This window comes from Diplotaxodon limnothrissa, linkage group LG8, assembly GCF_057381915.1.
Source record: "Diplotaxodon limnothrissa isolate DT_005_m linkage group LG8, D_limnothrissa_male_GT1.1, whole genome shotgun sequence".
Lineage (NCBI taxonomy): Eukaryota > Metazoa > Chordata > Actinopteri > Cichliformes > Cichlidae > Diplotaxodon > Diplotaxodon limnothrissa.
In genome coordinates, this window is record NC_140603.1 from 9,328,481 (window position 1) to 9,345,198 (window position 16,718).

Consider the following 16,718-nt stretch of genomic DNA (forward strand, 5'->3'; position numbering starts at 1 on the left):
AAGAACCCTAACCCCTAACCCTAGACCTTGGACATTTGATCTCTGAGAGCCTAGATCAGTGTCTCCCAACCTTTTGAAGCCATGGCACATATTTCACATTTGAAAAATCACACGGCACACCACCAAACAAAAATGTCACGAAAAGCATATTGAGAATTTTCCCCCGCGTTCCAGGCAAAGTGGAATTGGCTCGGTTTGTCCCCAGTATACCTTTTTTGATTATTTTGACCACTACTCATGCTAGGGCCTTCATCTGGGTTGGAATTTTCTCCAGGACGCGGGTCAGATTGTCTACTTTTTCTTTTTAAATATTTTTCTATTGCTATTACACGCTGCTCACAGCATGACTATTATGTAATTTCTTCCTCATCTTCTTCTGTTTGACTGGCAGTCGGCAACCCATTTAATTAGAACCGCTACTACTGCCCTCTAGTGGAAGAGATTGTAATTGTTGTTACTCACCCAGATCGCTCAGAGTACTAATCAGGCGGAACCAGATAATCTTCGACAGCACACCTGAACATTTCTCAAGGCACACCTATGGTTGGGAAACACTGGCCTAGGAAGCTGACCTCAGTGGTGGAAAGCAATATCTTGGTGAGAACAACTGATAGGTGAACTGGTGAAGTAAACTCTCACTAAATCCATTACATATATTAGAAAAATCATTATGGCGCAGCCGTTGCCGACTGAACCCTCGGGTGGTTGGCACTTTTCTTGGAGGAGTTTGGATGTTGTGCCTGTGCCTGTTAGGTTATTTGTTAATTCTCAATTGCACGGGTGTGACTCTAACACAGAGCTGTTGTATCTTTATGATGTCCAGATTGTCCAGAGTATAAATCAGCAAACAGGATATTTTAGTAAGAAACAACAACAACAACAACAACAAAAACTCTGTCACTCCAGTTTAGGGTTCAGTCTAACTATCCATATATTTTATGTGGCAGTAGGTGGTTTTCTCTGAATGTGTTTCTCTTCCAGTTGCCTGGAAGATTCTAAGAGATTGACGATTTAACTATATTGCTCTCACCTTGTGCTTACTCACACTGGTGAACTCAACAGCATAATCCCTCTGCATTACTCCAAGCGTGAACAGCAAAGTGGCGTAATCGCCGCCAAGGATGGCGATTACACTCGGCATTAGAGATTCCCTGTTACATAAGTGGCACACGAGAGGTTACTCTGCCTTTGGATAACTGCTGGTTTGACAATCTTAGATGTGTGGGTGAAAAAAAACCAACCTTTGACTGAGAAAATAATGGACATCATAAAAGTATACTGCAAAAATTAGCATATCTGAAGCAGCAGTGGAACGAAATACTGTTCCAACCTGAGATGTGCTGTAGTACAGTGTAGTCTTTTCTCTGCCTGCACCCTGACTGTACTGAAGATATTGATATTTCCTCCCATTGCGTCACCAAGGCAGCTGCTATAGTAGTGTAAAATCTCTCTCCCACTCCTTTTATTCTCTCTTCCTTGACTCTAAAAAAACATTTGCTTAGTTTTATTTAATTGGACAGAAGACTAATATTTTTCTTCTCTGTGTGGTAGTTATGGCCGGATGCACAAAAACAGTAAATCTAGTCATTCATGGTTATTTCAAGTAGATCATCTATAAATCCAATTATATGACAAATGCAATAAACCAGCCTTGGCAGATAGTTGAGGTTAAAAATTAATGGAGCATAGTTCATTTTCTAGATGGTAATTGAAGATGTTGCTAAAAAAAAATGTTAGACATCTCAGACTTTCCAACACCTCCCTCAAAGTTCTGCTCGGTAGCTGCGACAACTCTGCCCATCGCCTCAGCTACAGATACCACAGCAATAGAGATGTGACTTCACAATACTTCCCAATGAAAGCCTGCGTTGCTAAGCAACTCGCAGTCCGCAGTGGCAAGATACAGGGGTGTTTCCTGGCTGATGAGAGTTATATATGTGTGTGTCTGTGTGTATGCATGTGGAGGAACTGCTTGTGCTGCGAGCTTAATAGAAACCCTATACCCCCGCATTTTCAATGTAAAACTCACATGTAACAGGCTGACTGCAGCTTAAATGATGCTGTGCATATCCACAAGGGGACATTTTGGAAGACGAGCTGGTTTTGGTACGGATCTTAACGAGGCAACCAGATAGTGAACTCAGCCTTTTCTTTCACCACTCTCACATCAAAATTGAGTCTGCGTTGTCTCAGTATAATAGTTGGTGTACTGAACGCATCCATATTCATGAGCGAGGAGCTCGGAAGAAAGTTGCAGCGGATTTAAATAGACAGCAAGTTGGAGCGAGGGATGAATTTATCAATAATGTAAGCTACTAAAACTTTCATGTTGTTTGCTGTCACCCATATTCCCTCATGGGAAATCGTTTGGTCAGCTGTCAAGCCCTCGACTCTCCCCTGCGCACACAAATGATTGCTGAGGTGCTGCGGCAAAATGCTTTGTAGGGACATTAAACTGATAAGTGTGGCCCCGACTTCCTCGCTGCCTCCTTCTTCTTTCTTAGTCTTTCGCATTTGGCCCCATGTACACTTTCTTTCATTCTCCACTTTTTTTGTTACAACCCAACCCCAGAAATCCATCCTATCCCCCCCATCCATCCTTCTCTCTGAGCTCTTTTACAACCCGTGGTAACCACTGATACAGCCAGTGCAACAATATGCTCCTATTTCTCTTAACCTCCTGACTCAGGCTACTGATAAAGCTTGTCAGCAAGCGGTTGGGATCCGCAGTGTTACACTAGCAGGATTTTCCACAAGCAGGATTTTCCACACTGTGAGCCGGGACGCTACTCTTTAACACATTAGCCTTTCGCTAGGAGTCATGCCCGAAGCAACACATTTACGAGCACAGTGCTCATTTTAACTAATAACTCAGAAAAACATGTTGACAGCATGCAGCAGAGCAAAGTATTTTATGACCTTGTTTGATTTGTTTTGTCTAACTTTTTGTCTTTCTGGGTTTGGAGACATTGGAACAGTTCAGCAAAACGGACAAATTTACAAAATGCATTTATTAAAAGCAACCTGCACTAACCTGCAGCGTCAAATGATTGCAGTTACTCATCACTGAGACAGGTTGTTAATTAACTTTCCCCACCTGTAACCCGATCTCGTGGAAGTATTTCAGATGACCACAACCTCTTCAAAGGGCAGCGCTGACAGCCTGAAAACAATTCAGAATGAAAGTAGAATATATTGTCATTCCGGAAAGTCCTCTATGACTGTTCTTCTCTGATGCCAGCCCCCAATAACAAGCTTTCCATTAGGATATCGGAAGTGTAGTGATAGGGGCTCAAAAAGAGTGGAGTTAGGAGTGACAGACCTGTGCTCACTTGCCAGAATCCCATGCATTACACACACTGCCAAAGGAAAACTTGTGCACCACTGTGGTACATCAAAAGCTTTGACATAATGCTATTATCCAAATAGCACTCTCGAATGAAGGGCTCGATTTGGAATGGTTCATGGTGGACAGGTGGAGGAGGTGGAGGTTTAAAGTATGGTGGTGTTTTGAATCAGACATCGAAGTTGATCACTATGGTGAAAACACCCAGGTGCCAGTGATATAGATGACCCTCTGGTATAATTTCTACTCATAAGTTAAGCAAATAAAGCTGCAAAAGTTACCCGTCCTTTCTACAAACCTCTTAACTCTACAGCCCTTATTTGGTTAGCTTTTAAAAACAAATCTGTGGCGGCACGGTGGTTAGCACTGTTGCCTCACAGCAAGAAGGTCCTGAGTTCTTTCTGTGTGGCGTTTATGTGCGTTCTCCGTGTACTCCAGCTTCCTCCCACAGTCCAAGGACATGCAGTTAACGGGGATAGGTTAACTGGAAACAATTGCCCATAGGTGTGAATGGTTTTCTCTGTTTATGTGTTAGCCCGGGAACAGACTGGCCAAGTATCCAGGGTGTACCCCGCCTCTTGCCCTAAGACAGCTGGAATAGGCTCCAGCGCCCCCCGTGACCCTGACAAATGGAGGCGAATGGATGGATGGATAGAACCAAATCTTCTTTGTTTTTTCTGTGGACACTTCTTTTATTTCTTAGAGACTAGCTGCCTGTTTTTTCTAAGATGGAGGCTAAGTTGAAAACAGCTGTTCCAATGTTTCAAGATATTGTTTTATTCAGGCATTTCACAGTTTGATGAATCGTGTCTTACCTTATAACTTATGCTTAACATGGAATTTTTAACTACCCTTTCCAGGCAGCAAAAACTACTATCTTGGAATACATCCTAAGGTGCTAATGCTAAACTTGTAGTTGAAATTGTTGAAACTTCAAAGAAGCCAGCAATCGTTATTATTGTCCAAAATCTGGATCTTTGATCATCTCTGCCTCTACAGATCAATAACTGTGGGTAATTTTTATTCATGACCATGAATTTTCTCCAACTTTTAACACGACATTGTTCTGCCTAATCTTTTCTAAACCTTAAAAATACAAATGGCAAATCCAAGACTTCTCTCTAAAACACCTGTCCTGTTTAGCTTCTTGTCTTAGATACTGTGCAGTGTACTACTGGACCACCACTTCTAGATTCCTTCTTTAAGGAAACTATAATCTCAGATTTTCATATAAGACAAAGGCTTTTGTAGATACACCACTACATTAACATTCCCGTGCTCAGATGTGGAACAGGAAAACAGCCAAAGAACTGTCATCGATTTTTCTCACAAAGTGGCATTTTTCATGAGGATCTTGCAAAGGAAGACAAATAAATAAAGATGTATAAATGCATGCATATCCGTGAGCATGCATGCACATATTTATGCACAATGACGGAGATGGATTGTGAATTACAAAGGGCTGCAGCAGTCACCCTCAATATTTCATGAACATCCTTTCACTTTCAGTTCTCTCTTTTTTAATTCTGACATGTTCAGCACTCTTTTTTCCAAAAAAAGGTTTTATTTTTGTCAGTCTCCTCCCTGAAAAAAGCTGGGGTAAGGGAGTGCAGACAGGAAAGGGGGAAAAAAGTGATCACAGAGAAAGAAAAAGAAGCTTTGACGCATTTGGAGAAAGGGGGATTGATGGGAGACGAGCAGAAAAGGTGAGGCAGTAGCAGCGGCTGTCTCTGAACACAGATGAACCTCACTTTTCACGCTTAGATACCTTCCTTCCTGCTTTGTGCACATTCACATGTGCCGGCTTTGTAAAGTTTACTCTTGGAAGAAAAGGCATTGCAACCCCAAGGAGGCAAAGACAAAAACAAGGCTGGTTGTCATGATTGGTAAAGGCGAAGATGGTTTCGTAATATAGCGAGGCCACTGAAGTTAAGCAAAACCAAGGAAGGAGAGAGCGATTTTAATGTCAGCATTTCTCTTCACAGCGGCCATTTTATAATCATCTCCCTGGTGATTTCCTGTCAGACATGAAAAGTTTCTATTTTCTCACCTCGTTCCAACTAAGTTTGGCTGAATTTAAACTTTTAGATTTGTAGAGTTCATGAGTTCGTATGTTTGAGGTTGTTAAAATCTGACATAAATCCTCAATTGAGGTTTCAGAACAGGAGTCCTATTGTAAAGGGGGGGGGGGGGGGGACCCATCACTGACACGATCAGGTTTGGGGTTCCCAGGAAGTTAATTTGTTTTTGCCCAGCTACTGGTTTGTTCTGTCTTTGTAGCCTTTAGATTCACATTAATAAGAGTCCAAGACCTCATGTTCGCCTTCAGGGATCTGCGACATATAAGAGTTGATTAATTTGCCTCTGTTTCATGATAGTGGTCATGTCAGTAATAATAATTGCATCCTTCAGTCCTGTGGTATTATTTCCTCATGGCTCTGAATATCCTCTTGTACTTGACATAAAGATATGCATGTCAGGGATGGGTGGATAACAGTCCACAAATCTAGATGGTAGACTCCCCATTTCTTATCATCTCCTTCAACTCTGTTATTCCTCCTCTTCCAAGTACAGAATAAATCGAGCCTTATTTCAAAGCAGTATCTGGCTTTCTTTTCTCACCTGGCTCCTTTCCCTTTCTTTAGCCCCGTTTCTCATGTTCACCTACCTTATCTGCTTCCTTTCCTTTCTACTTTCTCCTGCTGTTTCCATCCCGACTGCCTTTTCTTGCACCTCGCTGGAACCTTTTAATGAAGGAACAAACGCACATGTTCAGCTGAATGTCACTGCATTGGCCCAGCTCCCGCTCCATCTCTCAGCTGCTTCCTGTGCCTAACACCTTGGCCTTTGCCGTACTTGAACTTCAGGGAAGAGTGAGTTTTAATCAAGGCGACGTGGCTTTTCACATCCTCTTTCAGAGCCACTCTTGACTTTGATCTGAATTCCTTTCATGAGCATAATGGAGAGTTGTGAAGCCTGAATTTCACTAGGTTGCATCAAGAAAATCGTCCCAGTTCTGCAATGTACAAAGTAAGCAATATTCAAGCTGTTTTAGCTTCCATTGAGTATTGGTGATTGGTGGGAGATTGGTGCAACCTATTGTTAACGTATGTATTGTCTGAGAGTTGTACTATTATAGTGATAATCTTATAAAGAAAAGGGCAAGGCTAAAATTACATAAGGAAGTGAAAGGAACAGAATCTAGTTCATGATTCTTAATTTATTGTTTAGCTAGATGTGTTAGTGTATTCTCTTTTTCCGATTTCTCATGAATTTTGCTCAAATTGCTTGCTTTTTGCCTTTTATGTTCAGTTTGTAACAAAACACTTGACTTCCTGTCTTTGCAACACCAGCAAATTTGTTAGGCTCATTTTTTTCTAGTCACGACCACTTTAGTCGAAATAGGACTGCCATTCCATCTGAAGGCATTTAGGTGTGGCAGAATTGCTTTGTTCTGGCTACAGTCTCCCCAAACTATGTACATATATGAAAAGTTTTGTGCAGGGTGGTCCACATCCTTGTCCTACCATGCACATGCATGAAGAAATCAGAAGCCTCTCAGAGAACACCGTTCATCTGGACGTAGGTTTTCTGTGGGAGAAACATTTCGTCACTCATCCAAGTGTCTTCTTCAGTCTCAGCTGACTGCAGGTTTCCCCAATCTTATGAATAGTACATTTGCACAATGACTGAAACTAGCACCACTGAATGAACAATGGGCTGGGAAGTCAGTTCCTTGATCATTAATATGCAACTTCTCATGACCATTGATCAACAACCACTGATCAAAGCTCATTGATCAAAGACCACGAATCAATAGCCACAAAAAGGCCATTGCAGAAGAAGCAGGACGTGTAAAGGTCTTATCAGCCCAAAGGAAACGTGCTAACAGGCATCTGCTGATTCTTAAGGTAATGTTTGTTAACACTGTGATCGGTGGATCTGCTGGGATTGGCAGATGAGCTTGACTCCGTGGCCTACCAGATTTATTTGCATGCACTCTTTTTAGTCTTTTAGCCTCTACACATCAACTTCCACATATTATTTTTAACCTTTAAGCAGCTTAAAATTTATTAAAATCATCTATCGATCGATCCGTGTGTGTTGTGTCCTGCTTTTTCCATAGCTTTTATCTAAAATTATGTCCATACATTGCATACATTAAACCCAAGCCTTTTTTTTACCTTTTCAGTCTGGAAAACCTGGAAAGTTAATGTGAAAACATTAACATGAGTGATCTCAATCCTCCTTTTATGTCTGAATATATTTAAGTTGTGTAAGATAAGGTATAGCACGTTCAGTATTTGCACATGCATCTTTTATTATATAGCTGTTTCACCCAACTGTAGTATCGTGCCAAGAATTCCCCGAGTGAAAGATATAGATTTGGAGAGAACATACGAAGAGCCAAGGCCAACCGGTATGTGTGGAGACGGGCAAGGCAGAGATGGATGCAGAACCACGTCTTGTTTGAGTTAAAGTAAACACAATGAAAAATATCTATTCAGAGAGTCTCGTCTATATCGATCGCTCTCAGAGTGCATGTGTGCACCTTATCTCATCCTGCTGAGGATTCATTTCCCTACTCTCATGAAAGAAATAACAGGTGGAAAGAACTTGATGAGAAGGGTAGAAACTTTTTCTTCTCTTTCTTTTGCAACAAACTTTGCTCTTTTTTTGAATTTTTCTAACTTATTTCTGCTAACATACACACACATATGTAAAGTTCATATGTACATGCATTGATTTCTGCGTGAGATTATTAGGGCACAGAGTCAGCTGAGTGATGTAGCGAGACAGGGGAAGACACAACGCTTGCATATTGTTTTTTTTTCTCCACTAGTCAAGAAGAACTTAACTAAAGAGGGAAAGGGGGGAGCATGCACGCTGTGTTTGCATGTGTAAGAAAGAAGAAAGGCATCGAAGAACCCAAGAGAGCAGAATACTTGGTGCTGATGAGTTTGATTATGTTGCCTCTCATATAAAACTGTTGTTGTGTGTTTTCATGTGTGTGCCTGTGGTGTAGCGCATGTGTGCTCCTTGCTTTCAGAGTTTTGACAGAGCATATCCCCGTGTATCTTTCCTCTAATTGAATCCATCCCTCAGGGTGTCACCGCTTGTTTATATGCTGACACCATGAAGGTGTGTGTGTGTGTGGTTTCACAATAAAGGCAGTACATTGCAAACTTTCTGCCCTTATTGTTTAATTATAGCCCAGCAGCTGGAGAGTCAGAGGAAGAGAACAAGGGCAGAAGAGGAAGAGTTATTGATTGCATTAGTCAGATTATTCATATTTAATGTTTTGCTTTGTCTCTGTCTCACTACATAAACCCCCTCCTCTGCCTTTTCTTTATGCCTCCCTGTTATAAATCCACCTCATCCTCTTGTAAGACCTCTAGTAAACAATATTTTGTATGCATCAGTAAAACCTGCCCTTTACATCTTCACCTTTCAAAAGGTTTCCCTGAATTTTGAGTTGTTATTAACTATAAAATTATTATATTTATAATCCTTTGTCCTTTAAAGGAGGACAAAGCACATACATTTAAAGACTTTTCTATATATTTTACAGTGACAATTTGACTTATAGTCTATAAAATTAAGTGTGTACTCTGTTGGAGCAAGTTGTAATCAGAGGATAATAAGCAATTATAATATATAGCGTATATAGGCTAGCAGTAGCAGTGCCTGAAGCATTTATTCGGCGCTTGCTAACATTAGCTACTGTCAGACACCAAAAGCTGCTGGCTGTAGCAGACCAAGGCTAGCTACAAACAAACCACTAAACACTCAGACACAAACTCACAGAACAGGTGTTCTGTGTCTTTCAGTGAATATCCATTATACGCCCCCAGAGGCTTAGTCAGCAGACTAGCCAGTGGGAGCTAGCCTGTTTTTCCTGTCTAACTCCAGAGGAAAAGCTGCTAATTGGGGATGCTAACTAAGGTTGTCTGTTACACAGTTGTAGACCATGTAGCACAGAGTGTGTCTTAGCAGAACTACTTATTTATTTATTACTGGCACTGTCTCCTTTCACTAGTTAAGAGAACCATTAAACATTGCAGAAGCCCCAACTAAGTTGTTTAATAAAAACACAAAATACAAGCTTGCATTGTTTTTTTTTTTAAATTATTATACATGTTTTTTCGAGTACCTTCTTTTAAATGTCCATTTATGCTTGTTGGTTTCATATCGGCATATACACATAAAGAGATCGACAGTGAATCCCTGAAATTCGGTAACATAACAGGGGAAATAACTGTTTAAGGTGAACAATCGAAGCTGCTACCAACTGGAACGAACAATGCTATTTGATTGAGACAGGGTGTTTGAAGGGTTTAACTATGTAACCAGCTCTAACTCTCCAAACCTCAACCTTCCTCTGTATTGATTTAAAACTGCAGCAAAATGGCAGCCTTGCTAAATAACAGATAATATAAAGTCTCCATTGAACCACCTATAGTGTGAGCCACTAAGGATCTATAAAAATATCCATCCATTGATTTGTAGCTAGTGTAGCTACCAACCAGCAAAGGGGAACATCAGATTGCCTAAGGTCTTGGGTATCTGTCTGGGTATTAATCTTCAGCCTGGGCCTACAAAAGCATTGCTAGTTGTTCTTGCTCTTAGTTCTTATTCCTTGCTTCCAAAGGTTCATGTGTAAATTTTAAAATTTTCTGTTTTTTACACCATGTAAGTGTTTAATATAAATCATACTCTTCACATCCCAACTGAAGATGGCTCACAGAGCTTCAAAAATAAGTGGCCTGTCAGAACTCACTAATTTGACAGATCTTCATATTATTGCAGAAGAGATCATTTCTGGTGAAAGCGTAGGAGGCTGAGAGGGAAAAGGGCAGGACCAGGGAGAGGTTGATTATCACATATTGATTCTGCAGAGATGCATGTAGACCTGCCTTTCTTCGTACTGTACTATAGATTCATGCAAAGTGCATACAGTTCCCTGTTTTATGTCCTTTGGCAGAGTACATTTGCTTCCTTTATGAATGTTTTCTTGCTGACCTATCTAGTATATACACATTTCCTTAATGAGGACAACTTCTGATTTAATTAGAGCACAGGCAGCAGCGTATTCTACAGGTGTAGATTAAACTTGTACTGGAAAAGCAATGTTTGGTTTTCTAAATTTGGAAGAAGCTAATTAGCACACATTATTAATAGATATATTTAAAACGCATCTTTAACCATTCCCTGTCATATGCAGAAGCATTATTATTTTGTTTCAAAGGTTTCTGGAAATTAATTTATTATCAGTTTGCTATATTATTTTTGCACAAATAGGACCAAATTTGCCTGTATTTGAGCTGGAAGGAAAACCAAGTTTCATCAGTGTGTTGAGTTCGATACCCCTACTTTAACAAATTAGCTTATAATGATTCGTTTCTGTTTATTCGTGGACTTCTCAAAGTTTTGATGACTTGAAATTTAGCGGGCTAGTGTATGGTTAAGGGCAACACAGATAAAATGGACCCATTAAATAAAATAACTATTTATTAAACAGTTAGCTGATAAAAAGCTTCCTGACAGCACAGGAGAACCTGCAGAGATGTTCAGGGATTCCTAACCCTGCACATGCTTTCCAGGAAGTGCAGTTTGAAATAGTCCAGTAGTATAACAATCAAGCCTTGGTTGGCCTGAGTAGATATTAAGAAGTGAGTCTAGGTTTATTTTTTTTATGTTAATTTTAAATCATGTTTCAAATTTAGTTCACTCATTTTGTTTGTTTGTTTTTTCTTTCCAGTCATTAGTTAGGCGTCAGGCTCTAGAGACCAGTCTGCAACCTGCTGGTAATCTCCAGTTGTGGGACATGATGTGTAATACACAACTGGTTGGCGAGCGGTTGCTGGCTGTCACCAGGTGAAATTGGTCACTTGCTTCACTAAAGCATTTGCCCACTGCAGGTATTTTTTCTTCGTAGGTTACTAATGCAATTTACATTTAAACCTGCTGTACAACAAAATATTTTCCTATTCTCCTCTCTCCATAACGTTTATATATAATGGTAATTTGTTGGCCAACGAGATAATAAAATTTCTAGCTAGTTTTGTCTGGAGCTTGAAGGAGCTTTATGAGGATGTATGGAGAAACCTAGAGATAATGGTTTGCGCTGGTGAAGACTGCTAATATCAGTTGCTTAAACAAACAAGCCCGTAGAGCTCATTATTTTTAATTAGCCCCGCCTTCTTCTTCCTTAACTGCAAAGACATGCTGGCGCTGCCATAGTGTCGATTCCAGTTTGCACTCTTTAAAACTTTTAGTGCCACTCTTCTCAAAGTAGAGGCCCTCGTGGCTGAGCTTTTGTTTCCTGCTTAATGATCCCGCTCCATGTACTGACTGATCTTTTTAATTGCATCCCTTTGGACTCAGAACTTTCTCTGCATTCTCCAGTGTGTGACATAATCAGGCACAGCCTTCCAGATGCAACAATCATTATCCAAGTGATGCTACTGAGGCTTCCTTTGGACACAGACTTAAATATCCAGCCTACATCAATCAATACTCCTGTTAAGAACTGTTTGGAACTACCAAAGATTGTTGTATTCTTGAATGCTTCTGCGTAGCACAGGTAATACTTAGTGTCAATTAATGGACGCAGTCAAATTCCTGATTTCTTATTTTTATGTATCTGAAACATTTAAGAGTGACAAAAAAAAAAGGAAATCAGGAACATCCACACACGTACTCATCATCTAACAGATGCATTGGGGGTAACTTTGGGTTCAGTACCGTGACCAACGATCCCTGAGCACATGGACTGTAGGAGCCCAGGATTGATCCAACAAACTTCTGCTACCACCTGAGCCACAGCCCAGATGAACGAATTCAAGACTGCTTAGCTGAGACGTTTGAGATTCTTTTCTACTTCGTGTAAAGCAATCAAGCCAGCGGAGGCTTATTTGGACTAGCACAACAGAGGGTTGTTTAAAATTCTCTGTTTCACCATTTTCATCCATCCTGCTCTTGCTTTTCTGTGTTGACAGGTCATGCTGACCCAGCTTCATAATGGGTCAGTGGGATGAACGAGCAAGTGGCGACTAATGCGATAAAAGACAGACAAGTCATTTGTCCTCACGGCCTGCATGCACACTTTTACACACCACTCCTTCTATTCACATGTGTGAAATGCTCACACTTGGACACACACACATATGACAAACTGTTATCTTTCTGTCTAACATTGTTAGCCAGACTGGATGCAGGGTGCTGCCTGCAGGTGTAGTGCCATCTATAATACGAGTGGTGTGTGTTTGCTTGCATGTATTCAGTAAAAATGCGGTGTGGTTGTGTGTGTGTGTGTACTTATTGAAACAGTATTACCCTAATCTGTGTTTAGTCTCATCATTGATTGGTGTCACATTGCTCTAGCTGGCATTTAGCCTAACCACATTAGGTCTGCCCACTTCGACCCCACAGTCAATAAAATTCATGCGCTATGCATCAAGATGTCGCCACGTTCACTAACTGTAGACTTCATCCTCCTTTTAGTCAGCTTTCCAGTCTTCCAGCATCTGCCTTTGTCGTCTTTTGTTCCGCCTCAGACGATCTCATCTAAAGTGCCTATCCATCTCCCTCGCTAACACCCTGAACAATTTCCAACATGCCTTCCTAACGGATCTTTGGTTAAGAGAAATGAGAGCAGTGACTGCCACTCTGTACAGTTACAAGCAAGCTTTCCTATTTCCCAATTTTTCCTTCTTGGCTTGTTCTCCTTTCAGAAACAGCTTTTGATATAAAGAGATAAACATGCATCACTTTGTCAGATGAGGCTGGGATAATGAGGTCACTGGAGAAAGCCTTGAGAAATGCACATTTTTCTGCCGATTGTCACTGTAAGCTGCTGTCATCTCTCTGTGTTATATTCCTTAACTACTGTTCTGCACATGGTTCGAGCGAGCGTCCATGCTGGTGATCCTGCTGAACTGTGTGACACTGGGCATGTTTCATCCCTGTGAAGACATCAACTGTGACTCGGAGAGGTGCAAGATCTTACAGGTAAGGCTGTTCCTGGCTCAATATGATATGTATGAACTGTGTAAGTTGTAATTGTGCTTCACTTCCAGGACATCAGAGTTCCTATATATGTGTGTGATTGAACTTGCACAACAACGGCTTACTAAGAGTCAGTAGTTGTCATGTTTAAATTTGTATTTGCTTTTATATATTGTGGGTTGAGTGTGTTTACATGAGTTGGGTTACGTGGGAAGAATGATATCCTGTACTTAATACAAAATTAATTAATTAGTTTTTAATATATCTTAAACTCAATTTTATGAGTTGACACCGGTAGAGGGAGGCCAAAACCAGTTGTACCAGTTACCAGAGCTAAGCTAACATTATCTGTCAGTTAACCTGCACTGAGCTTTTAATTTTTAATCATGTCTTATATCGTTTGGTTGATTTCATTCATTTATCATTCATATTTTATTAAGCAGGTTTTGAAGTAATTAAGTTTTTTAATAATCTGAAGGTAAAAAGTTAATGATTTAATCAGCTCGTTTCTGTTTACATATTTCTCCAAAGGTTCTCGAATGATTTTGTACTAGCTGATTTTTTAAGAAAGAAATTATAAAAAGGTTACCTTAAAAAAAACAAAAAAAACCCAGTATTTAATACAATGTTTAATTACTAAATTTAGTGTTAAATTTTACAAGGAATTATGAATGCATGTTGTTGACCGTGCTAGCTAGTTTTAGCTTTAGGTGATAACTCCTCAGGTCAACAATCTTATCCAAATGTGGCAATGATTATGTTCACAGGGTTTGAAATGATGTCTGAAGCCCTTGTTTCTCAGACTTTTCATGTAGAATAAAACAAATACACACATTTATACTATTTCAGCTCTCTCAGCCTACACAAACCCTCACCCTCCAATCACCTTCGGATTTTAGACTGTGTAAAACAACCAGTTGTTAACGTGGAAGATGGGGTGTAGTGGTGCATTGTCCAATATCTGCTTGACAAACTCTAAAATTCAAATTTCCACTTCATAAAATTTCATTTGCAGAGCAGTCCTTACCTTTAAAAATATCCTGACATCTCCCTCTCCTGCTTTGTCTTTCTTACATCTTTCTCCATTACTGGGTGTTGCACGCTGAGCTTTTTTTCCTCGCTCCGGGAAACACTGCCAGCTTGACATTAGCTAGCAGACAGATTTTGTGAGGAACTGCAAAAATGGTTTGTGTGTTTGGTGAGATTTGTTAAGCTGTTTGAAAAGTTGCATTTGAAATTACCACCCACTTAAAAACCGTATTCCTTTTATGCACACTCCTCTTTTGTAGCTCAGTTCAGCTAGTAGCTGAGTACTGCAACTGAACCTTTATTTACATCTGCACCATGAACATAACACAGAGATGAGAAGAAAGAAAGGATGTGTTGATGGCATAACTGATCTGTGGGATGTTATTATTTTCTAATAACTGAGTATCAATGCCACAACTGGAAGTGAAACCAGGCTCCAACACACAAAAAATAGCTAATTTGCAGGTAACTATATGTTTTAGCCTGTCTATCAGATTAACTTGCTCATCACGTAATGGTACCAGTATAAGTCTGGTCCAGGTTAAGAAAATACTAGAATTTCACCCCAAAAAATGGAGCACAGACTTCTTGGGTGGTCTGCGTCTGAAGGTCAGCTTTACCACAGGTGAAGCTTAGCAGCCAGCTATCAGCTACAGTAGCCAGTGTCAGCACAACCGTCAATCAAAGCAGCCACAGCCCTAACTGTAAGCCTTAATGCTATCCACATGGGCGACTTTACTCACTGCCTGGTAATTTCCAACACTCTTTACAATCCACACCACCCATTTGCAATGCAGGCTTTTAAGTGAACTGTGGTTTAACAATTGTCCAAGAACTCTTTGCCAGATGTCCAAGTGAAAGAAGGAACATACATATGCATGGCAGCAAGACACTTCCTTTACTGGCGCTCATTTATCCTCCATGTTTCCTTTATGAAGACAAAAACAAGCAGTGTAACTGGAAAGTATTAAACAGGTATTTCAGGGACAGCATCCACACACTCTATAGCAAGTAAATAAGGACAACTAATGCAGAGTGTGGGAAGAAAACATCAGACGTTAATGCTGCGCAAATCCCTGTTTGCGTGGCAGATCATGAGGCAACACAACCATTATTTAAACAGAACTATAGCAGCTGACAGGGAGCAGGAACACTGAAACACTGAGATAAATTCTAAAAATGTCTAAAAAACAACGCATTTAAAAGAATCCCGGAACGAGCTGCTGCTTTCCAGCATATCTGGTCTCTGCAGCTCCCCCCATTTACATTATCTGAGATGTAAGATAAACAACAATATTATGTGGAGGCGTTTCCATTAATTTACAGACCTGCTTTAACCCAGTAAACACTAATGGAGGAGTGCCGCTGTTCGCACTGTGAAAAGCAGAAGCCTAGAAAACACTTTGTTTTCTGTGCTGAGGGAAACAAGCGGAGTGAGGTGCAGCAGAATGGATCCGCGTTATCTGGCATTGTTCATCTTCTGCAGTGAGGAGATAATGTGCTTGCAAAGTGTTTCCAAATAGATTGAATCAGAACTAAGTCATCTTATTTTCTTGTCCACTGACTCTGAAATTCAGCAGTTTCATTCCAATATGAGAAATCTACTTCGTGTATAGTCTCAGATGTTAAAGTCGGCTTAGTGGGTAACGCATGTGCTGATCTGGAGTGTTGGAAAGGTAAAGATAGTAGGGAAATAAAAGGGAGGAAAAGGGAAAGCAAATAAATTAAGGTTAGGGGCAGGGAAAGAAAAAAAGGGAAATGAGCAAGAAGAGGACATTTATGGAAAAAGGAAAAAGGCACGATTAAAAGAAATCACAGAAACAGGACAAAAGAATGCAGGGAAGAAAAGGAAGGTAAAGGAATAAGAAAATGTGAAGCAAGGAAAAGGAGGAAGGACAAGATATTAAATTAGGGAAAGGAAAAGTACTGAAGAGAAAGGATAATAGAAGTAGGAAAATAAGAAAGGTGAGGTAACAAAGAAAAACAGCAGAGAAGAAAGGAAACGAAACGAAGAGCAAAAAAAAGAAAGTGGAGAGGAGACGACGGAAAAGCAAGGGGATAAAAGCAGGGAGGGAGAGAAGATGTTAAAATAGAGAATATGGAATAAAAGGAGGTCAAGAAAGGAGAGAAGAGAAAAGGGAAAGATTAGACAGAAGTGAGAGGAAAAGGGGGAAAAGAAGAGCAGAGGTGAGAAAAGAGTTACAAAGAAAAATGGGAAATTTGGTGAAAGAAAGTAGGGGTGAATTCGAAGAATGAAGGTAGAGGAAGCAGGAGAAGGAAAAGGACAGGAAATCAGAGAAATAAAAATGCAAATGCAAAAGAAAAAAGAAGA

The 16,718-nt window shown here is 40.3% G+C and overlaps 1 protein-coding gene across 1 annotated transcript in view; it reads left to right on the forward strand.

The window, feature by feature from the left end:
• The window catches only part of cacna1g (calcium channel, voltage-dependent, T type, alpha 1G subunit), a 350,831-nt gene that overhangs the window by 110,368 nt on the left and 223,745 nt on the right, over nucleotides 1-16,718 (forward strand). Inside the window, exon 3 of the mRNA XM_085361223.1 lies at nucleotides 13,249-13,360. Within this exon, the coding sequence (XP_085217349.1) occupies nucleotides 13,249-13,360 (112 nt within the window). The remainder of the gene's footprint in view (nucleotides 1-13,248; nucleotides 13,361-16,718) is intronic.